We start from the raw sequence: 27,282 nt of genomic DNA, 5'->3' as shown, positions 1-27,282 counted from the left end.
CGGCGGCCATATTTGTGGGGGCAACATCCCCATCGAAAGTAATCCATATGTGTTGGAAAGACATCAAGAGGCTGGCCATTTTGATGGGGGCATGCACGATGAAAAGTCGGAAGCCAAGCAGTATTTAACCATTTTTCTACTAAGTTTATACTCTTTTCCCACTCAACGTCAAAACATGTGCCATTAACTCATTTGTTGCCATTGACGCGAATAGATGTCAGATGTATTTGAAGTGGGAGGGTAGCAGCGAATGAGTTTATTCGCTGCCATCCTCCCACTTCAAATGGATTGAACGTCTACTAGAGATAAACTCACTGGTGGGAGTACATCCTTGCCTGAGGGAGAACAGTTTTTATTGTTTAACTCACTGGGTGCCATTGACAGCACTAGACATCCAATTAAAAGCCATGTGATCGGACGTCTTTCATACAAATTTATACTAATATGAAAACGATTCTGTTGAAATTGATTGCATTTTATTCATTACAATCACAAAAGCATTTTACTGTAAAATGGAAATGATGTAATATGGAACACACAACTGCCAAAGACTTCAATTTAAAAAAAAATGGAATCATTAAATATGGTTAAAAAATCAGGAATGATTAAAAGTGATTTTGTATGGTCCTAAATGTAGCTCACAGGAGATTGTACGAGCTTTCAAGGAATTGCTCAGGTAAAGCAATGGCATTTATACAATAAGGAACAATATTGAGGTATCCCACTACAAGGAAAGACTAGTAATTCATTTTTTTAAATCACCAGTGACTTAGATGATCATTCAAAAAGTTAGTCAGGACTCATTAACATAATCCGATAGATTGTGTTTAGCATTTACCCGTTGAAATGAAGTAAGACAACATAACCAGCATTTTATTTTGTTTCCAAGTAAGCTGCAGTTGCTGTTTAGAGGTTCCTTGAAAGTAGCTTTATAAATGTAAGTCATAACTAGAAATGGCGGGAATGTCAATTAAAAGAAGATTTGGAGCAATTTCAAGTCACTTCCTATCAATTTTGGAGCAATTCCTGGTCAGTTTCTGTTGATTTGGGGGAATTTGGTGGCCACTTTATGTTGATTTTGGGGCATTTTTGGGTCACTTCTTGTTCTGTTTTGGTAAAAAAATAATAACCACCAATAGAGATGTTTTTCAATCAGTTATTTGGTGATAATGAGAAACAAATGAGCAATCTCAATGCATTAATTTTGGAGCGGTTTCTGGGTAATTTGGGGGTCACTTCATGTTTTTGGTCAAAAATAACGACCACTAATAGAGATGTTTTTCATTAGTTAATCGGTGAAAATGAGAAATAAATGAGCAATTTCAATGCAAAAATTCTGGAGTGATTCCAGGTCGGTTTTTGTCTTTTTGGGGCATTTTTGGGTCATTTCCCGTCCTGTTTTTGGTAAAAAAAATAATGACCGCCAATAGAGATGTTATTCACTGAGAAATAACTGAGCAATTTCAATGCATTAATTTTGGCAGAATTCCAGGTCAGTTTCTGTTGATTTGGGTGAATATGAGGACCACCTTCTGTCGATTTTGGGGCATTTTGGGGTCAATTCCTGTCCTGTTTTCGGTAAAAAAATAATGACCACAAATAGAGATGTTTTTCATTAGTTAATCAGTGACAATGACAAATAAATGAGCAAATTCTATGCACTAATTTTGGAGCGATTCCAGGTCTTTCTGTTGATTTGGGGCGAATTTGGGTCACTTCATGTTTTTGGTCAAAAATAATGACCACCAATAGAGATCTTTTTCAATTAGTTTATCGGTGAAAATGAGAAATAAATGAGTAATTTCAATGCAAAGATTTTGGAGTGTTTCCAGGTCGGTTTCTGTTGATTTTGGGGCATTTTTGGGTCATTTCCCGTCCTGTTTTTGGTAAAAAATAATTACCGCCAATAGAGATGTTAGTCAATCAGTTAATCAGTGAAACTGAGAAATAAATGAGCAATTTCAATGCATTGATTTTGGCGCAATTCCAGGTCAGTTTCTGTTGATTTTGGTGAATTTGGGGGCCACCTGGGCCAGTGACAATGACAAATAAATGAGCAAATTCAATGCACTAATTTTGGAGCGATTCCAGGTCGGTTTCTGTTGATTTTGGGGACCACTTGCAGTCAATTTTGGGCATTTTTGGGCCATTTCCCATCCTGTTTTTTGATCAAAAATAATGACCACCAATACAGACGTTTTTTTCAGTTTATCACTGACAATGACAATTAAATGAGCAATTTCAATGTATTAATTTTGGAGCGATTCCAGGTCAATTTTGTCGATTTTGGGGGCCACTTTCTGTTGATTTTGGGGCATTTTTTGGGCCACATCTTGTCCCGTTTTTGGTCCAAAAAATAATGACTGCTAATAGAGATCTTTTTCAATCAGTGACGATGAGAATTATATGATTAATTTCAATGTATAGGGTTGAATGATCAGAATTTTGAGGGGGATGGAAAAATATGAATTTTGGGCTGAACAGTGAATTTTCGGGCTGATAAAAATACAACCCTGTTTCTAGAAGCAATTCCTAAATTACTAATAATTCTGTCTTTAAAGGCCATATTTTTTCCCCAACTCATTCACTACAATTGACAGTCAAATCCATTTCAACTGGGATGGCTGGAATTCAGCTATCACATTTTACTGCCATTGACGGCGATAGACGTCCAATCCAATTTGATAGACTTCTAGTCAAAATGGATTGGACGTCTATTACCGCCAGTAAGTTAAAAGCCCATTTCATTTGTTCAAGCATTATAACAAAAAAAAAAAAAATCTCCAAATAAACTTACCTAGTCACAGAATCAATATGTAACAGATTCTACCAATACTGTACACTTATACATAGACTTATGAAATTATGTACATATAATTTCACACGTGATTGGGTGTTGCCAAAGTGAGGAAGATGATGTTCATGGAACTAAATCATTCTTCTACACCTCAATATAATATTGTCCGTTTTCTACTCACAACCACAGTTACAAATAATTGCTATTTGTGTTCAGTAAAAAAAAAAAAAGTAACATTTTCCATCATGTGCATTTTCCTAGGGTATGTGGAAAGCATGTCAGAACCAGAGACGAGTCGTTTTTGGGTAGGAGGAGCTTTCAGTTCATTCAGTCTCTGCCTACTGGAAATGATAAAAGAGTATGGAAGTAGATGAGTGCCACCGGAAATTGAATTTGAATTTCAAACACTGTTTTTTTTGGGGAGGGCATCGAAATTCCAACGCTGAAAATTTTCCGTATCCAAATTCAGCCGCAAAAAAAAATTGAGTTGCAAAATTTAAAAAGCAAAAATTTTGCCACACTAAGCCGCACGGTTGCTAACCGTCATATGCTATTGTTTAGTCAAAACTGGATTAATTACTACTGGTGCACGATAATTATTGGTCCGATAATAGGAATTATGACGTCATCCCGAGAAATCCAATAACATTATTAATAGGACCGATAATATGTATTGTGCTGGCTTTAAAGTTTACTGTGACTTTACACACTAGTATAGGAAAGCAGTTGACCATTTGCGGGGCATTGCTCCCACCTGCTGGTCAGAATAATTCATTGCATCTATTTTTTGTCACAGTAGTTTTGTTCACATTACAAGCTCATTCACATACACATTGCGGTGTCTAGCAGTCGCATTGACAATCGTGAATGCTTTCTATTACGTTTCCGCCTCGGAAATATGTCTGTAAGTATTTTATGTTTACTATAACATATGGATGTGCACCTGATGGGAGAAAATAATATGTGATGCCTTAACATTAGCACATTATGCCTTTGTGATGTATGATTGCCTCTGTGACCTAGATTGTAACAACATTAGAGCTGTCCCGACTAGTCGACATAGTCGACGTCATCGATGACGTAAATCCGTCGACGAGCACAACATCCCGTCGACGGTTAATGAAGGGTTAAAAAAATATATGCGCGGAAAGTTCAGAATGTCGGATGCTCTGTATGCAAGCGGGGAAAGCGGCACAAAGCCAAAAAAGCACACCAGAGTGTCCAAAACATTGACTTATTTCAAAGAAACAAAGGAGCGTACACTCTTCCGTCCTGTCTCTTCAATGCCAAGCTTGGCTGCACGTCGGCCGTGAATAAACACCTCAAGCGCCGTAACCCAGTTTGTAATTTTTTTTTTTTCATTTTTTGTACACCAGAGGGTGCTGTCGCCTTACTAAATAATAATGTTTCATTGACAATGGGCCTATAAGTGCTATTAGTATTGTTCTTAATGCTAACTGAAAGGTTTATTTCATGTTATGGTTTATTTTATGGTATAGAAATTTATATAAGGTTAAAAGGTCATAAATATATACAGTATATACAGTGATTGCACTTAAGGGAGAGATTGTCAATGATAAGGTAATAAATTAAGGTAAAGGCAATTCAGTGATATATAAATAAGGTTTCAAAGGAAAAAGGTGAAAAGTTTTCGTTAATTTCGTTCTAATTGTGTTGTTTTATTTGTGTGCACCGTAGCTTTTACAGTGTGATTACATCAAGGATGGAATAAAAGTTGTAAACCATCAGTTTAAGAGACCATATTTTCAATCGGGATGCTACACTAGTTAATTCTATCAGCATTTGAACTCATTGTTTATTTGTGATTTATTATTGTTATTTACGTGTTTATTTGTACTTTAATAAATAATTTAAGTGTTCCAATATGTTTTTTGTGAATTGATAAGCGTCAAGAAAAATTTCATTGCTAAATTAGGGGGGGAAAAAAAAAAAAATTTTTTTTTTTTTTTAATTATTAGATTAGTCGACTAATCGTAAAAATAGTCGGCTGACTAATCGGGAGAAAATTAGTCGTTTGGGACAGCCCTAAACAACATGTTATTGTTTTTCACCTTGGGTTCCATAGTTAGGAGGGAATCTCACGAGATAACTTAAATAAACATTCTATTTTAACCGCTGGGAGCCTCAACTGGGGGGGAATCTCATGAGTTTGGGTGGTGCGTTTTCGTGGGGGCGAGGAGTGGCCACCCGTTTCCCCGCGTCAGACGTGCCTATAAGAGTCGGGGGATTCCCCCCCCCCCGCCCCCCGAAGTCTGCCAGAGGATTACGTATGGGTCGCTTGCTTTGTTCCTTTGCCGGAGCGTTGGCTCCCCGCTCATTTGTCAACGGTAAGCGATTTTCATTGTTAAGGAACAGTTTCTTGTGCTGTAACGGTAACGCGAGGTTTCTGGGATTGACAAACTAGATCTAACGTCATCATTACCACTTGTGTTTTGCTTGTTTTTTGCTTGCCTTTGTGGGATTGCAATCTATAAATCTCATTTATTCTGCATTTTCTCATCAATAAACATCGTCTATCAATCAACATCGTCTATTGAGCAAAAGTGTGCTGGTTGCTAACTCACCGCAAACCCGGAAATTTCGGAAAAAAGCACCATATGTTTACTTCTGTGGTGAAGGGTCATATGTACAGAACTTAAAAAGTTGTTGTGTTATAGAAGCCAGTCAATGCTTAAGTAGCTCAAGCTAGTGTGCTATGCTATACATATAATAGTTGTGTATATAAGTGTATTGTGCAGTTTGTTGTATATTGAGTATTGAATATGTGTATTTTTCTGTTGTACTTTCACATTATTAAGACGAGTGTCTTCCCATAAAAGCAAGAAAAGACCAAGCCTTGTGGTTTATGGAAGTGCATTCATTTTTAGCTGGCTGTTGGGCAGTGCAGAAGTGAAACGCACTGTTTTGTTCATGTCATTATGAAAAATCTGGTGAGATCAAAGGCAAATCTATGTTGAATCCACCACTAGTTTTTTTGTGTTTTTTTTAACCTCCAGGTGTTCAAAAACTCAGGTTATACATTGAAAAAAATATATATTTATTGTCGGTTATCGATATCAGCTTTGAGGAGCAGGAAGTTATCGATATCGGTATCAGTTTCAAAAAATGGATATCGTGCACCCCTATTAATTACTTTATTACTCAATACGCATCCTTCACAAAGCAGCTGGATCATGATTTTATGACATTGTGCGGGTATGGGCTGGTGCTCATGGGAAACACAGTGCTGGTTATCATCGGAAATGCAATCTTCCTTAGGGCAAAACACTACCGCTTTTGTCCATCGGCGTGGCTAAAAATCGAACAAAACTGAAGAGTTTTGGTCGAAAAGTTTCCAAGTGTTGCTTTAGAGTTGGTCAAAGAACCTTGCGAGGATGGAATGCAACTGAATTTTTTTGCGGAGGACTCGATTAAATTCATCTAATTAACTAGCGACTTTGTAATTGATTAATTAAATTTTTGATCGCACAAAACTATTTGTCCTGAAATATATAAATATCTTAAAAATAGATCCTGTTGAACGACATATACACAGGCCCGAATATTGTTAACAGTATAGAAAGTACGCCTAATCAATTTTGAAAAGACTGACATTTTTCCCCCCTCCCATACCACTTGTTAAAAACAAACAAAAAAGATTGATTTTTAATATTATGATAGTGTTGTACAAAGATCAAATGCCGGTCTATGAAAAAAAAAAAAAACTGGTGGAGTTTGTTTTCATATTTAGGCAAATCGATGCTAATTTACTTTATCACTTGAATGGCTTATACTATTGTATATTAACATTAAGCTAATGGACAAAATTAAATATTTTGTCCATATTCCAAGTCTATATTCCATTGAACTATATGAGCATTAAGCCAACAGGCAAAACTAAATACTTTGTCCATATTCCATTGTATATTAGCATCAAGCTACCAGTCAATATAATTTTTTTTTTCATATTCCAAGTACACATTGCATTGTACATTAGCATCAAGCTAAAAGGCAAAACTAAACATTTTGTCCGTATTCAAAGTCCATTTTCCACTGTTTTTTTAGCATTAAGCTAATGGGGAACACTAAATATTTTGTCCATATTCCTAGTCTATATTCCATGGTACTATATAAGCTAACAGGCAAAACTAATTATTTTGAACAGCAAAACTAATTATTTTGTCCATATTCTGTTGTATATCAGGATTTAGCTAACAGGCAAAACTATTTTGTCCGCATTCAAGTCCATATTGCCTTGTATATTAGCATTAAGCTAACATGGAAAACTAAATATTTTGTCTGTATTCCAAGTCCATATTCCATTGTATATTACCGTCAAGCTAACAGTCAAAACTAAATATTTTGTCCATATTCTAAGAACACATTCTATTGTACTGGACTGTCTCAGAAAATTAGAATACACAATATTCTAATTTTCTGAGACAGTCCTGTACATTAATCCACCATTTAAAGCAGGGGTGTCCAAACTTTTTGCAAAGGGGACCAGATTTGGCGTGGTAAAAATGTGGGGGGACGACCTTGGCTGACGTCCTTTACATAGAACAATATACAGGACTGTCTCAGAAAATTAGAATATTGTGTATTCTAATTTTCTGAGACAGTCCAGTATAATAGCATCAAGCAAACAGGCAAAACTAAATATTTGTCTGGATTCCAAGTGCATATTCCACTGTATATTAGCATTAGGCTATATGGTAAAACTAAACATTTTGTCTGTATTCCAAGTCCATATTACATTGTACTATATTAGCATTAAGCTAACCGCAAAACTAATCATTTTGTCCATATTCCATTGTATAGTAGCATCAAGCTAATGGGCAAAACTAAATATTTGTCCATATTCCAAGTCCATATTCCATTGTACTATATTTGCATTAAGCTAACGGGCAAAACCAATTATTTTGTCCATATTCCAAGTCTATATTCAATTGCATATTAACATTAAGCAAACGGGAAAACTAAATATTTTGTCCGTATTCCAAGACCATATTTCCTTATATATTAGCATTAAGCTAACAGGGAAAACTAAATATTTTGTCCGTATTCCAAGTACACATTCCATTGTACAGTACATTAGCATAAAGCTAACAGTAAATACTAAATATTTTGTCCATATTCCAAGTACACATTCCATTGTATAGTAACATCAAGCTAACAGGCAAAACTAAATATTTTGTCCATATTCCAACTCCATTTTCCACTGTATATTAGCATTAAGCTATAGGGTAACACAAAATATTTGGTCCGCATTCTAAGTCCATATTCCATTGTAAGTTAGCTTTAAACGAACAGGCAAAACTACCGTAAATACTTTGTCCGCATTCCATGTCCATATTGCATATTATAATAGCGTTAAGCTAACAGGCAAAACTAAATATTTTGTCCGTATTCCATTGTATATTAGCATTAAGCTGACGGAGAAAACTAAATATTTTGCATTTTGACCCTCAGTATATGTAATATTCTTCGTCATGTGTGTTTAATGTAACAGTTAACCTCAACTGGAGTGTAACAATCATTTTGAGTTTCTTTTAAATATATCCATAAAATTGCCCACATATTTAGATGTCCGGCATGGTCATCAGTGCAGCAGGAACAGTGCAAATATTGACAAAGGTTCCGCATTGCTTGAAACGTAAACTGTGATTAAAATATGTGTTTGTTTTTTTAACGTGTTTTTTGTAATTAATTATGACTAAAGCATTAAAAGTCTAAAGCCTTAGAATTCTTGCAACTGAATTATTTTACAACTGATTTTTTTAAACTCTTTTTTTGTTTTTTAGGCTGAATTTTGACACTGAAAAAGTGTTGGAATTCTGATGCAGAAAAAAAATCGGTGTTATAAATTTAAATTCAAACCCCGGTGGCACAGATTTACTTACATACTAGAGGAGCGTCCGAGTGGAGTGCTTTGTCGAGTTCCCAAAAAATAAAAAAAGCTGGATTGTTCATGCTACCCCGGAGGATTGGCGCTGACGAATGTTGAGGAGTGGATGTCATTGAACACATCGTGACACAGAGAATGGAGTTCCGCTCACTGGTAGGGTGAGGTAAGATCCTAAAGTGAAGTTAAATTGCAGGTCAAAGCATCCCGTGATAGCTTTTCTTGCAGTCTCAGTTCTGCTCACTCTTTTCAAATAGCGCCCAACGTGTGCAGAAGTTGACGCGCTAAAAAGTTTCCTAGGCATCAGAGTTTGGAACTCAAGCGAGTTCGACGCCCAACTTGCCGGGTAATTCCTTGGTTAGGAAGAAGCGTTTCCTCCCTTGAATAAATTCTGGACCCAGGCAAGGGGCGTGGCCTGATGTCAGGAGTCGTCATCTGTATCGTCTATTAAAACCTTGGTGTCACGGCTCTTGGATCTAGAGGGACAAAATACAGAGAAATTGGGAGGCAATTCATACTTATAGTCGATTATATACAACCCCTAGCAAAAAGTATGCAATCACCAGTCTCGGACGAGCACTCACTCAGACATTTTTTTATGTACAACAAACTCAGATAAAAAGCTTGAAAAAATAATGAATTAGTTCAAAAGTGCAACTCTTTAGCATTCAGAAACACTAAAAGAAATGAATTAAAAAACTATGTAGTGGACAGTAAATGTTACTTTTAAAGAGCAAGTGCAGGGAAATAAATATAGAAGCACTGAGGAAAAATATATGGAATCATTAGAAACAAACAAAGAAATAACGATCAAAATATCTAGTATTTAGTTGCACTGCCTTTGGCTTTTATGACAGCTTGCAGTCTCTGAGGCATGGACTTGATGAGAATTCTTCATCAATCTAGTGCCAGCTCTCTTTGATTGCAGTTGCCAGATCATCCTTGCAGGTCAGAGCCCTGCTGTGGACCTTTTTTTTTTTTTCCCAATTTCCACCACAGGTTTTTAATAGGGTTGAGATCTGAGCTATTTGCAGGGCATGGCATTGACCGGATGAGTCTTTCTCCAAGCAATGCTTTAACAGTTTCAGCTCTGTGGCATGATGCATTGTCATCTTGGAAAATGATTTCATTATCCCCAAACATATTTTCAATTGAAGGGATAAGAAAGCTGTCTAAAATTTCAATGTAAACTTGTACATTTATTAAAAATTTAATCACAGCCAGGGAATTTTTTATGTTTTCTTCAGGCAGTCATCTTTATAAATCTCACTGGAACGGCACAGAACACAAGTTCCAGCATCATCGATTCTTGACTCATCACTGAAAATAACCTTCACCCAGTCATTCACAGTCCGTGATTGCCTCTCCTTAGCTCATTACAGTCTTGCTCTTTTCTGTTTAAGTGTCAATGATGGTTTCCTTTTAGCTTTCATGTATGAAAAACCCATTTCCTTTAGGGCGATTTTGCACAGTTCTGTCACATACCTTGACTCCAGCTTCCTTCCATTTCTTCATTTGTCTTGTTGTACATCTTCTGTTTTCGAGACTTATGGCCTTTAGTTGTTTGTCATGACGTTTGGATGTCTTCCTCGGTCTACCAGTACGCTTAACAACCTTGCCATGCTGTTTCTACTTGGTCCAGATTTTTGATACAGCTGACTGTGAACAGCCCACATCTTTGGCAACCATACGTGTAGTGTTACCTTCTTCAAGAAGTTTGATAATCCTCTCCTTGTTCTAAAGAGACATCTCTCTTGTTGGAGCCATGATTCTTGTGAATCCACTTGGTCCAGCAGCCCTCCAAGGTGTGATAACTGCACTGTTTTTAACTGCTGACTAACGAGCAGATCTAATCTGAGGCAGTTGGCCAACTAAGGAAAGGAAATTGACTGGGTGTGTCTGTATTTTCTACCCAAAATGGAGTGATTCCATATCTTTTTCTTCAGAATGGAGTGATTCTGTATTTCCCTGCATTTGCTCTATAAAAGTAACATTTACTGACCACCACAATGTTTTTTATTCATTTCTTTTAGTGTTTGTGAATGCCAAGGAGTTGCACTTTTGAACTAATTTATTATTTTTTCAAGCTTTTTATCCAAGTTTTTTCTACACAATAAAATGTCTGAGTGAGTGCTCCTCTGAGACTGGCGATTCCATACTTTTTGCTAGGGGTTGTATATTTACTAGTGGTGTCAACAATAATCGATGTGGCGATGCATCCCGATGCGGGGCATGGACGATTCGATTCGATGCAGGCAACAAGCTGAATCGATTCAGCGCATTTTAAAATATATAAGTACGTTCAAAATTCTTCCCTGCGCAATTCCAGTGATGCAACGGATTTGGTTTCCCCATTTGTATTATTATCCTCATGTTTCATTTTTTACACACCGCATAACTCTGCTCAAGTTTCCCACCAACCTCGTAGAAGCCAAAATGTCTCCATATGTCTGCTTTCAATGTCTTAGGTGCATCAATAATCTTTCTCGCTCCCTCTTTCTCCGCTTCAGCCATTGTTATGTTATGTCCTATCTCTTAGAGGTTAGATCTTGTGCCCGAACCAGATTAACATTTTGGGCCGTCGGGTCGGGCCCAAAATGTTAAGCATTCACATTCGGGTTGGGTCGGGCCGCCGCGTCGATGAATAAATTATTTTTTAAAAAAGGGGATAAAACCGAGAGCAGGCTCTCTGTATTGTGCATTTGCTTGTGCACGCACATGAACGCCGTGGCCCGCATGTTTTTTTTTTATATTAAACTTTCCCAGCGTTATTTCGTCGTGTAAATGCTTTTATAATGATCATAAAAATATGTAGACTATTTAAACATTAAGAAAACTCGTGTTTTTTTCTGTCAACTGAGAATTTGTTAAGAAATACACTTTTATTCATGCATACAAAGGCAACACATGTGATCCTTTTGGATCTTCTCCTCTCTGTGTCTGCAAAACCCAAGTTTTTAAAAATTTTTTATATTAAACTTTCCCAGCGTTATTTCGTTGTGTAAATGCTTTTATAATGATCATAAAAATATGTAGACTATTTAAACATTAAGAAAACTTGTGTTTTTTCTGCCAACTCGAAGAAATGAAAATAAATTGCTGCTGCTGCGTTTTTTTTTTCCGCGTCACTCCAACAAATAAAAATAATAATTGAAAAAATCGGGTTTTTCGGGCTGGGCCTGCAAATCTAGTTAATTGATCGGGCTCGGGCCTGGTCGGGCTTCATTACCAGCGGGCCTTGTTGGGTCGGGCTGGATTTTTTAGGCCCGATCTAACCTCTATTGCACATATATAGTGGGCTAGGCCTACATTTTACTTTTTTTCTACATTGCAATTTAGTTGATGTTTTGTTTGCAACTGAACTGATCCCTGGATTGATATTGCGATAAAGATGCTGCTGCACTACAATATTTTCTTTAATATTTACTTAATATTTTTATTGATGGGTCGTTGAGACTAAAATACAGTGACTGTGATTACTGATTTTGCACAGGAGTTCAGATGTTGCACTGTGTGAAAGGCTGCTATTGTGTGTAAAAAAATAGAGAAAGCCCTGGTCTCATTCAAAGCACTAATTAAATGCTGTCTGAAAGTATTTTCATTTGACTTCAACCAGGAGTGACACAAGAGCCAATAAAAAGTTGTTTAATGTCTGACCGCTTGTGTTGCCTCGTGATTCACAAAAATATGCTTTGCTTTAGAATTTTAATGCATCCCAGGCTTTAATGCATCGCGATGCATTGCCGATTCGAACCGAATCGTGACCCTCTGAATCGAATCGAATCGTGGCCCTACGAATCGTAATCGAATCGAATCGTGTGGGCAGTGCCGATGCACACCTCTAATATTTACAGTGGTGCACGTGTCGGAAGGCTTACTGTGAAGCAAGTCTCGGCCTGCGTAGACTCATACTGTAGCTGCGTTTCCAGCTCTTTTTGCCTTGTCGGTTCCTGACCCCGTCCTCTTGATCCATCATCTGCTCCAGCAGCGTTTGGTCGTCCGCATTTAAGGGAGCCACGCTAATGTCTCGGACTGCTCTGAACTCACCGCAGTTGTTCAGATGTTCGTTCTCCAGTCGGAAAAAGTTCCATACAAAACGCCTGTAATGGCGAAAGACAATGTTACAATGATTTGGATTGGTTGACCCGGGAATGCAAGTCCACAGGAAAATCTGTTGTTGGAAGGCTGCCATGCCTCCCAATCAAAATGGATTGGACATCTAGTGCAGTCAATGAAGCATTGAAGGAGATGATATTTATACATATTTATTTATATTTATATATATATTCATATTTATTTATATTTATACACTGCCAATGGGAAAACCCATTGGCAGTGTATCAAATACTTGTTCTCCCCACTGTATACAGCCAAAACGTTCGATTTCTATTGACATTTTACATGTTTATCGTTATTTTTGCAATAAATAGACATGTTATGGACAAATTAGCCAGCAGATGGCGCCTAATTTGCACTGACTTGCAACGTTGACGGAATTCCATATACCATAGTAGTACCATCAATTGGTCTCAAGATGTCCCTATATCCACGCAATAGTTAGCAAATTGGCTCCCTCTGCTGACCGCATGTGGGTAATGCATTGGCAGTGAAAATAGTACCACAAACCACACAGAAAACGAGCACAATTTGTTCCATTATCAATATAAATGAATTTATTATTAACTCATTGGCTGCCATTGACAACATTAGACGTCCAATTAATTTAAACTGGTAGGACTGTCTGTGTTCTTATAGTGCCTTTGAAGTAAGGAAGTAAATGAACATTGTTGCATTTTTAATTAACTTCCTTTCATGGTCCTAAATGAGTTCTTACCAAATGCGCTACTGACCTCCAGTGGCCAGTTTTATTGCTTTAAAATGGGTTTAGAGCATTGTGCTTTGTAGCGAAGTTGCATCAGAACCTAGCGCTGTCTTGTGAAAAAAAACAAACAAACTTAAAGACGTATAAATACTAGGGCTGTCAAACGATTAAAAATTGTAATCGAGTTAATTACAGCTTAAAAATTAATTAATCGTAATTAATCGCAATTCAAACCATCTATAAAATATGCCATATTTTTCTGTGAATTATTGTTGGAATGGAAAGATAAGACACCAGACACATATATACAGTGCCTTGCAAAAGTATTCGGCCCCCTTGAATCTTGCAACCTTTCGCCACATTTCAGGCTTCAAACATAAAGATATAAAATTAAATTTTTTTGTCAAGAATCAACAACAAGTGGGACACAATCGTGAAGTGGAACAACATTTATTGGATAATTTAAACTTTTTTAACAAATACAAAACTGAAAAGTGGGGCGTGCAATATTATTCGGCCCCTTTACTTTCAGTGCAGAAAACTCACTCCAGAAGTTCAGTGAGGATCTCTGAATGATCCAATGTTGTCCTAAATGACCGATGATGATAAATAGAATCCACCTGTGTGTAATCAAGTCTCCATATAAATGCACCTGCTCTGTGATAGTCTCAGGGTTCTGTTTAAAGTGCAGAGAGCATTATGAAAACCAAGGAACACACCAGGCAGGTCCGAGGTACTGTTGTGGAGAAGTTTAAAGCCGGATTTGGATACAAAAAGATTTCCCAAGCTTTAAACATCTCAAGGAGCACTGTGCAAGCCATCATATTGAAATGGAAGGAGCATCAGACCACTGCAAATCTACCAAGACCCGGCCGTCCTTCCAAACTTTCTTCTCAAACAAGGAGAAAACTGATCAGAGATGCAGCCAAGAGGCCCATGATCACTCTGGATGAACTGCAGAGATCTACAGCTGAGGTGGGAGAGTCTGTCCATAGGACAACAATCAGTCGCACACTGCACAAATCTGGCCTTTATGGAAGAGTGGCAAGAAGAAAGCCATTTCTCAAAGATATCCATAAAAAGTCTCGTTTAAAGTTTGCCACAAGCCACCTGGGAGACACACCAAACATGTGGAAGAAGGTGCTGTGGTCAGATGAAACCAAAATTGAACTTTTTGGCCACAATGCAAAACGATATGTTTGGCGTAAAAGCAACACAGCTCATCACCCTGAACACACCATCCCCACTGTCAAACATGGTGGTGGCAGCATCATGGTTTGGGCCTCCTTTTCTTCAGCAGGGACAGGGAAGATGGTTAAAATTGCATGCAGCCAAATACAGGAACATTCTGGAAGAAAACCTGTTTGTATCTGCACAAGACCTGAGACTGGGACGGAGATTTATCTTCCAACAGGACAATGATCCAAAACATAAAGCCAAATCTACAATGGAATGGTTCAAAAATAAACGTATCCAGATGTTAGAATGGCCAAGTCAAAGTCCAGACCTGAATCCAATGGAGAATCTGTGGAAAGAGCTGAAGACTGCTGTTCACAAACACTCTCCATCCAACCTCACTGAGCTGGAGCTGTTTTGCAAGGAAGAATGGGCAAGAATGTCAGTCTCTCGATGTGCAAAACTGATAGAAACATACCCCAAGCGACTTGCAACTGTAATTGGAGCAAAAGGTGGCGCTACAAAGTATTAACGCAAGGGGGCCGAATAATATTGCACGCCCCAGTTTTCAGTTTTTTATTTGTTAAAAAAGTTTAAATTATCCAATAAATTTTGTTCCACTTCACGATTGTGTCCCACTTGTTGTTGATTCTTGACAAAAAATTAAAATTTTATATCTTTATCTTTGAAGCCTGAAATGTGGCGAAAGGTTGCAAGGTTCAAGGGGGCCGAATACTTTTGCAAGGCACTGTACATTCAACATACGGTACATAAATACTGTATTTGTTTATTATAACAATAAGTCAACAAGATGGCATTAACATTATTAACATTCTCTTAAAGCGATCCATGGATACAAAGACTTGTAGTTCTTATAAGATAAAAGAAATTTTATATTAAAACCCCTCTTAATGTTTTCATTTGATTAAAATTTGTAAAATTTTCAATCAAAAATGAACTTGTAGCTCGCCATTGTTGATGTCAATAATTACACCATGCTCACTCATGGTGTAACCACCAGCAGAGGGCGCCAAACACCAAAAAACAATAAACTGACGTTACACTGTGCTGTCATTTTAATCTGTTTGAACGGGGCGTGTGCGTTAATTGCGTCAAATATTTTAACGTGATTAATTTAAAAAATTAATTACCGCCCATTAACGCAATAATTTTGACAGCCCTAATAAACACGTTTTTTGGACACTAAAACAATTACAAATAGAACGTTTTCATACATTTTTGAGAGCAAATGAGTTTATATAAATGTGTTTCCTTATTTTGTGTGTCTGAACTTTTAAGTGTACGGTGCGTCGATGACCAATCAACATTTGTGAAAGGAACTGGAGTCTCATAAACACAAATGCACGCATGCGTTGATAAATCGCAGCCGGGAAAATAATCGCCTTAATTTTTATTTCACGTGCGCTAAATTGACTTATTGTATATCGCGACAGGCTTAGTGATAAGAGACCGTTTCCATATAGCACAAAACTAATCACGCCACGATATAAAAGGATTGCATACCTAAAGACCTCCATTGGGGCCAGCGCGGTCGCCAGTATGTCCGAGATTCCGGGAACAACGGTGAACGTGCTGAGGGTGACTGTTAGAATCCAGGAAAATCTCAACAGCACATCCTCCACTATGGCACTGTAGTAATAGGCCTAAAGAATAGCACAGTATAAATCGTTGCGTCACAAAACGGCAGGCAAAAAGGATCAAAGAGAAATGACATGTAAATACCTTGTGTGGGTAGACTATCTCCTCCCTCAAAAATGTATTTTCTCCAGCATTGCGGTCAAAAAGGCCCCAGTCCATCTTTAAATCCCAGACTAGCGTGTAACAAGAGCTGACCACCAAACATGTGACATGCAAGTACAGGAAGATCTTGGCATCTTCGTACGATTGAGCTGAGGAAGGAGGTAAGACGACAAAAGTAGCCAGATTGATAGAAAGCGTGTATTCCTTTCCGTTTTACAAAAAAGGAGGCCTCCACATTCAGTGAGTCAAGTTATATTCTGCATAGAAAAGCACTCATCATCAAGTCGGTGCTCAAGTTGTTGTTTTTGGGGGTGTGACAATATATCGAAATGGTAATATATCGCAATACTTTGTATCCCAGAGGTTATCATTAAGCTTCCGGCAAGAATCAATGAAAAACAAACAATCAAAAAAAGCGGAAACAACAGGTTGCTAGCCAAATTTTCCGCTAAAATAGTCTGTACGTCAACTCATGACCTTCGTTCATTAGCTCCTACCCGAAGGACGATCGGACACTACTCCATTGGACTCAAATACTGATATAAACTTTTGTCAATGTTCCCTATTTTTATCCACTTGGCAAATCTACACCAGCGCGAGGTGCGTTTTCCGACCATTTATAGGCGTGAACACCGCTGACTCCTTTGCACTGTTAAGCAGGATCTATTTCATTCCCTTTAAAAACCTTTTGTGTACCTTTATGTGTGCTGTAGAGAGCAGCGAAAGTTACTACAAAGAACGTAGTGGAGTATTTCCCAGCGTTAGCCAGGTGAGGGAAGGCCCTTTTCGTGTCCCGGTAACGACGCAGACACTGGATGAATCTGAACCAAGCAGGAAGACAGTGAATCACTGCGCGGACGCCATAGGAGTAGGTATTACACACATCGTTACCTGAGTAGGACGACATTGGAATCCGGTTAGAAGAGGATTTTATTGATTACGTTTAAGAAAATAAGACTTACCTTCGCTGCTGATGAGTCCATCGTGTTTTTTCCAGTCAAGTTCAAAACTGTAAAAACAGATCATGTACTCCACATCTAACAGAACAATTCCCAAAGAGTTCAACTGATCGGCCAACCAGAAGTCTGCAAAGCCAACGCGATGGAATGGCGCTGTCATTACGCGAAACTGTGAAGGACAAAAAAAAACAAAAAACAGAAGAGATTTTTGAATTGCGGGTTATACTCGGGAAATCTAGTTTATATTAGAGCTGTCCCAAACGACTAATTTCCTCCCGATTAGTCAGCCGACTATTTTTACGATTACTCGGCTAATCTAATATTTTTTTGTTTACTAATTTAATAATGAATTTTTTGTTGAAGCTTATTAATTCACAAAAAACATTTTGGAACACCTAAATCCTTTATTAACGCATAAATAAATAATATAAATACCAATAATAAATCACAAAAAAATGAGGTCAAATGCTGCTGGCATTAACTGGTGCAAAAAAAAATGTAAACGGAAACACTGTGACTTCACCTTTTTAACAGGAGTCAAAACAATTCTTACTCTTTTTGTGGTATGTATCAATTTCTAAATGTCTGTTTTAGAGCTGAAACGAATACTCAAGCAAGTCCAGTAACTCTAGTTTAAAAACTGATCCGAGTAACTTTATTCACCTCGAGGAATTGTTTAATTTTGCCAGCTCTAAGCATCACGTTTTGCCCGGACTACTTTTAATGCGGGACAACATGCTGACGTCATGTGCGTCGAGGAAGAAGCTAAAAAAAAAAAAAAAAACTTACTGCAGCCGATAGCCGCTACAAACTACGCCGACGTTGCTAAAAACTACGCCCGCATGAGGCTAGTTTGGTAGCAGGTAGTGTCCGATGCATCTCATAGATATCGCATGCATTTAGGACTAGATGCGAAATGACAGACTCTGCCGCGTCTGGGCAGCGTTAGTAAACAGCCGCCATCTTTAAGCAGTACATTTCTCATCACTAATAAATACAACGTTACTGTCACTCGGTCACGTAACGTTAGCTCTTCGGAGGGCTAGGTTTCTATTGATTATGACCACTGTCGATGCGTGGCTAACGTGTCTTACATACAGGTTTTATATCATCTGTAAAAACACAGCGCTGTAAAGTTATGAGGGTGTAAAATTAAAACATAATAAAGCTAACTGTCATTTTTGGCTCAGTAGTCATTGCTGAATAAAACACCAAGTAGCACTGGTCCCCAATGTGTTCCAATACAGCAGGTGTCGTACATTTATTTTGAACACTGCAAAAACTCAAAATCCTATCAGTCCTTACAGTTTAGACTAACTTAAAACTTAACTAGAACTTAAAAATAGCTTGACACAAATGGAAATTATATTGAAACACGTGGGAAAAACACATAGCTTTCAAGTGATGTGTGTTATCAAGCGTAATTACATTTTTAGGTAAGAAATATGTTTTTTTTTTAAATAAGAGCTAGAAGTTTTTTGAGTGAAAGCAGTGAATTTTTTTTTTCTAGTCACATCTGAGATGCAATTGTTGGCTGTTTTCAACAATGTACATCGAAAATAAAGACATTGATTGACTGAAAATGGTTCGATATTGGATTAAATGTCTTTTTTCCTCATGTATATTCATAATTGCTCTTTACCTATAAAAAAAAATGTTTTATGCGATTATTCGATTAATCCATAGAATTTTCAGTCGATTACTCGATTACTAAAATATTCGATAGCTGCAGCCCTAGTCTGTTTCGAGATCTGTGTTTTCTGATCGATGATCTGGATCTTAAAATCGCCCAGCCCTATGTGAAATCGTATGGAGGTAGATTTGTGTCTTTCTTATTCAATCAAATAAAAAGTTGCTTCAATCAAATAAAAAGTTGCTTCAATCAAAATATATATTTTCAATCGAAGAAAACGTCTCTTCAGTCAAAAAAAAATGTATGAATGCAAAAATAAATTTGAAACTGAAAAAAATATATTTGAAAACTATTTTTCTTTGATTGAAAATTTTTTTTTTGATTTGAGTTTTTTTTTTTTTATTGAAACACCATTTTTGATTGAAGTCATGTCATTTTGCGTTTGGACCACATTTTGGCTAGGACATTTGTGTCTTTATTATTCAATCAAAAATTAAGTTGCTTCAAACAAAAAATATATATATTTTCAAAAGAAAATCACTTCAATCGAAAATTTTAAAAATATTCAATCGTAGAAAAAAAGGTTTGAATGTGAAAAAATATTTGAGACTCAGAAATTCGCATTTGAACACTTTATTTTTCATTCAAACCGTTTTCTTTGATTGAAGCAATCCTGCTTCAATCCTGCTTCATTGAATATTTTTAAAATTTTTGATTGAAGTGATTTTCTTTTGAAAATATATATATTTTTTGTTTGAAGCGACTTAATTTTTGATTGAATAATAAAGACACAAATGTCCTAGCTAAAATGTGGTCCAAACGCAAAATGACATGACTTCAATCAAAAATGGTGTTTCAATCAAAAAAAACTTGACTTAAATCAAAAAAAAAAAAATTTCAATCAAAGAAAAATAGTTTTCAAATATATTTTTTTCAGTTTCAAATTAATTTTTGCATTCAAACACATTTTTTTTGATTGAAGAGACGTTTTCTTCGATTGAAAATATATATTTTGATTGAAGCAACTTTTTATTTGATTGAAGCAACTTTTTTTTGGATTGAATAATAAAGACACAAATCTACCTCCATAAAATCGCACTTTGTATAGTTTGAGTCAAGTTACCAGAAGTTTGAGAAGCCAGAAGCGTGACTTGTAATAGCAGGTCTTGAATGGGTTGATGAGGAAGACGATGAAGAATCCGTAAAGAGCCAAAGGATTAGCTTGCATGGGAACTGGAATGCTGTCGCTAAATAGACATGAGAGCAGGCTGACGCACCATAGCACCCCCAAAAGTCCGGCAATCTGTTGACATAAAGATCAAATCAGCCGTGGATACAACATGAAAGATTTCATGTGAATCAAAATGAGTTTCTCCCTAGTAGACGTCCAATCCGGTTGAAGTGTTAGGGATGCTCCCACTTCAACCGGATTGGACGTCTATGGTGGTCAATGGCTAGCAATGAAATATTAGATGAGTGGCACTTGGAGTACTTTAACAATTTAAATCCATATTTTCAACTCAATCAGCTTTCACAAAACAAAACAAAAAATCTCCAATAAAACCAAGTAAGTGTTTATTCAAACCTCAAACAGATGTTGATGGGAGAGATTATTTCTGGGATTGAGTTCAAATATAAGCACATGGTTGACTCCTGCTTGCCTCCATCCGTAGGTATTAATCCCTAAAACGTCATTCAAAAAGTAAAAAAGACATGTGAGACGACTTGACAACATGACGCTTATGACGTTTTCACCAGCAATGACGTGTGTGTACCTAAGAGGAAGAGGAATTCTATTAACAGGAAGCCTCCCCTATAGATCCTGATCATTGGCCAAACGTCAGCGATAGGAAACATGACGGCTCCTGGGGGGAAAAAAAAAAATGGTGAATGGATTGAAAGTTAGCTTGGGTAGAAAGTAGGGAAGGGACGATTATAGTGCAGCAACGATTAATCGATTAACTTGAGTAATTCGATTAGAAAAAAGATTTTAATTCAATTTAGCTGCTTTGAGTATTCGTTTAATTAAAGTGCCGTTGTAATTAGGGTTGTTCCGATCATGTTTTTTTGCTCCCGATCCGATCCCGATCGTTTTAGTTTGAGTATCTGCCGATCCCGATACTTCCCGATCCGATTGCTTTTTTTGCTCCCGATTCAATTCCAATCATTCCCGATAATTTCATATAAATTTTGGCAATGCATTAAGAAAAAAATGAATAAAAGTCGGACAAATATATACATTCAACATACAGTACATAAGTACTGTATTTGTTTATTATGACAATAAATCCTCAAGATGGCAATTACATTATTAAAATTCTTTCTGTGAGAGGGATCCACGGATAGAAAGACTTGTAATTCTTAAAGGATAAATGTCACTTTGTATATTGCAGTACTTCTCAAATAGTGGGGCGCGCCCCCCCAGGGGGGCGCAGAGCAATGCCGGGGGGGGTGCATGTGACCTCGAGGAACATGTTTTTTTTTTTTTTTTTTTTTTTTTTTTTTTTTTTTTTGCCATACTAGAATAAAGTGTACTTGCACATCCTCTCAGTGGGTGGCAGTGGCGCTCACATTTTCAGAGTGCGCGCAGTTTTTTGAACTAAGCAAGAGCACACAAAAAAGTGATATGAAGAGCGCAGCGGTGCGCCATTCGAAAGCCGTTTTCTGGTCGGATTCACACAGCGACCCACTGTCTTCTCCGGTTCTCTCGTGTCCGCCCGAGAAGTGCTGTTTTCGGTTTGGGATCGTCACGATGACCGCCCTCACCTACGGTTCTCCCTCGGCCGCCGAGAATGCGCTTTTTTCGGGCCGTTTGCCTTTGACTTTTAATACAGTGGGAGATGAGGAAAGGCCACTGTTTACTGTGTCTAAAAAATGATTATAGCAGACAGTCTGGAGCCAAATCAATTAAGACGCCACTTAAAGACATTAGACCTCAATCTCATCGATAAGCCTATTGATTGTTTTTCAGCGAAAACGTGCCGAATATTTCCAATTGTCACAATCGTCCCGCTTTGTCAGTGTTATATCAGTAAACCAGTGAGCACTGTGGTGATACTGTGAGCAATGAAAATAAAAACTGTCCTTCTGTCCAAAGACACTTTTTTTTCCCCCTTCTATTCAGTTTTGTTTTTTCGGTCAAATTTTTTGGCATATTGTCCTCAAGAGTGAATGTTTCTAATTAATTTGAATTTGTTATTATTTACTGATTTTATTACATTTTATTTTTCAGTATCAAATGGTCAAAAATATACCTTGAGTGTATTTTTACAGTTTGATGTGACTTTTTTTTTTAATTCAGGCAAATTGATTAATTTAGTTTAATCTTTTCTGTTACAAATAAAACAATGTTAATAAAGTTATACTTTATTATAAGTTGATCTATGTTACTTTTTTTCTTTAACAGAAAAAAAGGACACAATGTTAGGCAGAGGCGTACTTATAATAGTATTATAGACAAATGATACTATTTACAGTGGCGGCAGAGAGTTGGGGGGGGCGTAACAGAAAATAATTGAGAAGCACTGGTATATTGTGACTAAATATTGCCATCTAGTGTATTTGTTGAGCTTTCAGTAAATGATACTGTAGCCATTTAACTGTTCTGCCAAAATGCATGATGGGAAGTGCAACAATGACTGTGCGTAGTGGTACCAATTGATATATCTTCTCTGCGTTGGGAAATAACATAGGGTGTTAAGAAAAAGATTAATTACTACCTGTCTTTCCCACATTGCTTCCCACGATATTTCTAATCGTATGGAGAGGGATTGTAAGGTTTTAGCCAATTAAAAAAAGGCTCCAAAGGCTGCCAAAATTCACTCTACTCATTTTACGCTGCCTTTTAGCTCTATATATAGGTAAAACGGCGCCATTACAGATTGAACGCGACAATGCGTGAGTGGGTCGTGCAGTGCATTCGTTAATTGCGTTAAATATCTTAACGTGATAAATTTTTTAAAAAATTAATTACCGCCGTTAACGGGATAAATTTGATAACCCTACCTTAAGCCTAAACTAAAGACTCTGGATGAGTGTAACATATTATGCCTGTAACGTTAAATACAATTAGAAAACGATTTAATTAAAAAAAAAAAAAAAATTATTAAAAAAAAGGCATGTCCGATATTTTTTTGCCGATTCCGATACTTTGAAAATGACATGATCGGACCCGATCAGTTGTAATGCTTTGTTTTGAAAGAGTTTGCATTAAGTCTTACTGATTTGGGTGGATACACTGCCCTCTAGTGGCAACAGTGAATATGACAAGACTCATTTCACATGGCTGCATCCAGCTGCTCCCTGTTAAGACCAACATAAGGGAAGTTTTTGTTTGAGCTTGTTTTTTTTTTAATGCATTCGGAATTTATAGTTTTTTTTTGTGGGGATATGTGCTTGAATCATTTGTAAAGAGCGCTGTTAAAAACATTTAAATTTTGTAGCATTTAAGCTAGCAGACTTTTGCTATGTAAGTTATCCAATTGTTCTTTTGTTGTACTTAAAAGCTTAATTTTTTTATACTGTTTAAGGTTCAGCTCAGGTATTTTAGTTTTTTATGTTCCTTATCTGATTACTCGATTATTCTAACTAACTAGTTCATCAATTAATCGACTACTAAAATAATCAATAGCCGCAGCTCTAGACCATACCCCTAAACTCTAGGGGTTGGAACCTCTGGGCACCTCACGATATGATTTGCGATACAAGGCTAACAATAACGATCTTCTGGTAGTGCTGCAACAATTAATCGATTAATTGGAGTAATTCGAGTCGAAAAAAAAGCTTCGAATCAAATTTAGCTGCTTCTAGGATTCGTTTAATTAGAGTGCAGTTGCAACGTTTTGTTTGGAAAGTGTTTGCATTTAGTTTTATTGATGTGGGTAGATATACTGCCTTCTAGTGGCAACATCGAATATGACATAACTAATCTAACATGGCTGAATCCAGCTGCTCCCTGTTAAAACTAACATAACATACGTTTTTGTTTGCGGTAATATGTTTTTTTTAGGCATTCGTTATTCAGTTTAGAATTTTTTTTTTTGTGGGGATAAATGTTTGAATGATTTTTTAAGAGCTTTGTTAAAAAAAAAAAAAAACCTTAGCATTTGAAAGCATTTTAGCTAGTGGAGTTTTGCAATTCAAGTTAGCCAATTGTTCTTTTGTTGTACTTTGAGCCGCATTTATTTTTATTTTTTTCATACTATTTGAGGCAAAGCTCAGGTATTTTAATTTTTTTATATTTTATTTTATTTTATTATATTTTAATCCAGTTAGTTGCAAATAGTGTGTGTAATACCTGTAATAATAACTGTGACCATTAAGACAAGGAATACTCCACAGTAAAGTCCAACTCTAAAAGTAGTCCAAGCAGGAGCCGGCTGGAAGATATTGGAATATTGTAAGAACAGGAAGGAATTTTTGACAATCTATAGTTAGTAGTTAAAAATTGGATGTATATGGACTGCTTATACTCTGGTGTCTCACCTGTGCAGCTCCTAAAGGAGGAACCCTCAGTCTCTTCATTGCCTTTTGCCGGTCACCCCCTTCCAACTCCGTTGTGACCAATGCCTGAAAGACAGCAAAAAGGTTCTCTACCAAAGACCTGACAGAAATTTCAAATGTAAATAGTAACACTAAAGTGAGGACAGTATTACTCATTTGAACCTTTGTAATGCAAGTTATGGAAGATCATTGCTGCCACGTCAAGAAAAAAAAAAAGACATGCTAGTATCATGTAAAAACATGATATCACGTAAAAGCGTGCTATGTAAAAACGTGATATATAAAAACGTCTTATGTAAAAATGTGATAATTATCGGAAAAATGTGATAGTAATCATGTAAAAACGTGTTATCATAAAATAACATATCATGTAAAAACATTACTTATGTAAAAGCGTGCTACTGATGATTAGCATGTACAAAATGGGATATTAATCATGTAAAAATGTGATACCATCATGTAATAACTTAATATTATCATGTAATAACATATCGTGTAAAAACGTGACTTATCATCTCATAGCGGTAAAAATGTCTTATGTAAAAATGTGATAATTATGTAAAAAAAAAAAAATGTGATAATCATGTAAAAATGTGATACCATCATGTAAAAACATGATAATTTTCATGTAAAAAATGATATTAATCATGTAAAAATGTGATATGATGTAATAACATGATATCATGTAAAAACGTGAGAATAATCATGTAAAAACGTGTTATGTAAAAACGTGATAGTTATGTAAAAACATCATACATACAAAAATGTGACAATTATGTAAGAAAGTGATAACTATAATATAAGAACGTGATAATTATTATGTAAAACTTGATATAATGTAAAAAGGCGATACCACGTTCTTACAAGATACTATTGTGTAAAAATGTGCTGTTTAAAATGTAAAAATGTGATACCATCATGTGAAAATGTGATATTATCATGTAATAATGTGATATCATGTAAAAACGTGATAATAATCATGTAAAAACGTGATATCATGTAGAAACGTGATAATTATGTAGAATTGTGATACATATGGTCACATTTTTGTATGTAAGAAAGTGATAACTATCATGTAAGAACGTGATAATTATGTAAAACTTGATATAATGTAAAAACGCGATATCACATTCTTACAAGATACGATCATGTAAAAATGTGATGTTTAAAATGTAAAAATGTGATACCATCATGTGAAAATGTGATATCATCATGTAATAATGTGATATCATGTAAAAACGTGATAATAATCATATAAAAACGTGATATCATGTAGAAACGTGATAATTATGTAAAATTGTGATACATATGCTCACATTTTTGTATGTAGGAAAGTGATGACTATCATGTAAGAACGTGATAATTATTATGTAAAACTTGATATAATGTAAAAACGCGATATCACGTTCTTACAAGATACGATCATGTAAAAATGTGATGTTTAAAATGTAAAAATATGATACCATCATATGAAAATGTGATATTATCATGTAATAACATATGTAAAAACGTGGTATCATGTAAAAACATGATAATTATGTAAAATCGTAATACATTTAAAAATGTGACAACTATGTAAGAGTGACAACTATAATGTAAGAACGTGATAATTATTATGTAAAACTTGATACAATGCAAAAATGTGATACCATCATGTGAAAATGTGATATTATAATGTAATAACATGATATAAAAAACAAAGGTCAAAGGTCACAGAGGTTAGAAATTGATTTTCCCAATAAGTAGGCTAATCCGTTATTAAGTTTGCAGTGTGCGTCACACAAGAGAAAGGGTCAAAGGTCAGAATCCAGCCCTCCCAGTCAAAATTGACCAGACAACTAGCGCAATCCATGAGTTAAATGAGTACCCTTTAAAGGGTTAATAACGCATCAGGAACAAGTGCCTTTAACTCATTCAACAACGCCACTGAATTCATGTTATCTATAAACTTTATCATCAGTTCTTTTGATACAGAACACTTTGTTACAGCTGCGCTAAGAATGTCAGCTAACTTTCACGCACTATATTGAAACCACAATTGACTGTGAAGACAATGTAGAACGGTGGCGTACTTATTATGATATGGCGTCAAGAGCCATTATCGTGCGCATGTGAAATGCTGAAGAAAATTGTGCCATGTCAAATCATTCTTAGCGCAAAGCAGTTAGTCCACCACACACAAAAATAAGAAATTGCGGTAATTCAAAGGTAGTCTATTATATATTAATGTAGTGACTTAGAAGAACGCTCACTCCTAATGACTTTTTAGTTCAGTAATTTAAGACACAGCTTAAAAAAAATACACATTTGTGAAAATGAACTCAACTAGTGCAACTGACAATAATGGATGTCCAATCACGTGCATCTTTTCATCCTCCTGCTATGAATTTAAATGAGTTCATCACAAGTAAACATCCAATCCATTTGAACTTGGAGGATAAGCAGCGAGTGATGTGTTCAATAAAACTAATAAATAAAACCAATAAATCAAAATTAATCAATAAAGGCACTATTATTAAACTGTTAACATGAAACGGAAGAAGCGATTACAGTTTGGGGTCATTGGTCAAAGGTCACAGTGGTCAGAAAAGGAATTTCGCGATAACACATTATCCCACTTAACTGAAATATGCTGACTAGGTGATATGAGAAAGGACTCAAAGGTCACAGAGGTCAGAAATGTGTCAATGCATTGAATTTGGCTTCTTAGAAGTCTTGGCGTGCTTT

The 27,282-nt window shown here is 36.3% G+C and overlaps 1 protein-coding gene across 2 annotated transcripts in view; it reads right to left on the bottom strand.

The window, feature by feature from the left end:
• Positions 1-123: 123 nt before the first annotated feature.
• The window catches only part of LOC130929568 (xenotropic and polytropic retrovirus receptor 1 homolog), a 39,166-nt gene continuing 12,007 nt past the window's right edge, over positions 124-27,282 (bottom strand). The window contains exons 6-17 of one of the 2 annotated variants that reach the window (XR_009066920.1): positions 24,538-24,621; positions 24,350-24,431; positions 20,829-20,918; positions 20,639-20,736; positions 20,177-20,356; positions 17,424-17,589; positions 17,158-17,352; positions 16,444-16,610; positions 16,225-16,364; positions 12,581-12,802; positions 8,701-9,178; positions 329-3,138 (exon numbers count right to left, since the gene is read on the bottom strand). Coding sequence is in view for 1 of the 2 variants with exons in the window: in XM_057856809.1 (XP_057712792.1) it covers positions 9,124-9,178; positions 12,581-12,802; positions 16,225-16,364; positions 16,444-16,610; positions 17,158-17,352; positions 17,424-17,589; positions 20,177-20,356; positions 20,639-20,736; positions 20,829-20,918; positions 24,350-24,431; positions 24,538-24,621 (1,479 nt within the window). In the remaining variant the exon portion in view is untranslated. Of the gene's footprint in view, positions 9,179-12,580; positions 12,803-16,224; positions 16,365-16,443; positions 16,611-17,157; positions 17,353-17,423; positions 17,590-20,176; positions 20,357-20,638; positions 20,737-20,828; positions 20,919-24,349; positions 24,432-24,537; positions 24,622-27,282 lie in introns of both variants that reach the window. The other variant, XM_057856809.1, reaches the window with a different exon arrangement.

The sequence above is a fragment of the Corythoichthys intestinalis genome, chromosome 14, assembly GCF_030265065.1.
Source record: "Corythoichthys intestinalis isolate RoL2023-P3 chromosome 14, ASM3026506v1, whole genome shotgun sequence".
NCBI lineage: Eukaryota > Metazoa > Chordata > Actinopteri > Syngnathiformes > Syngnathidae > Corythoichthys > Corythoichthys intestinalis.
Note: the sequence above shows the minus strand (reverse complement) of the source record. Positions and strands in the feature narration are given on the sequence as shown.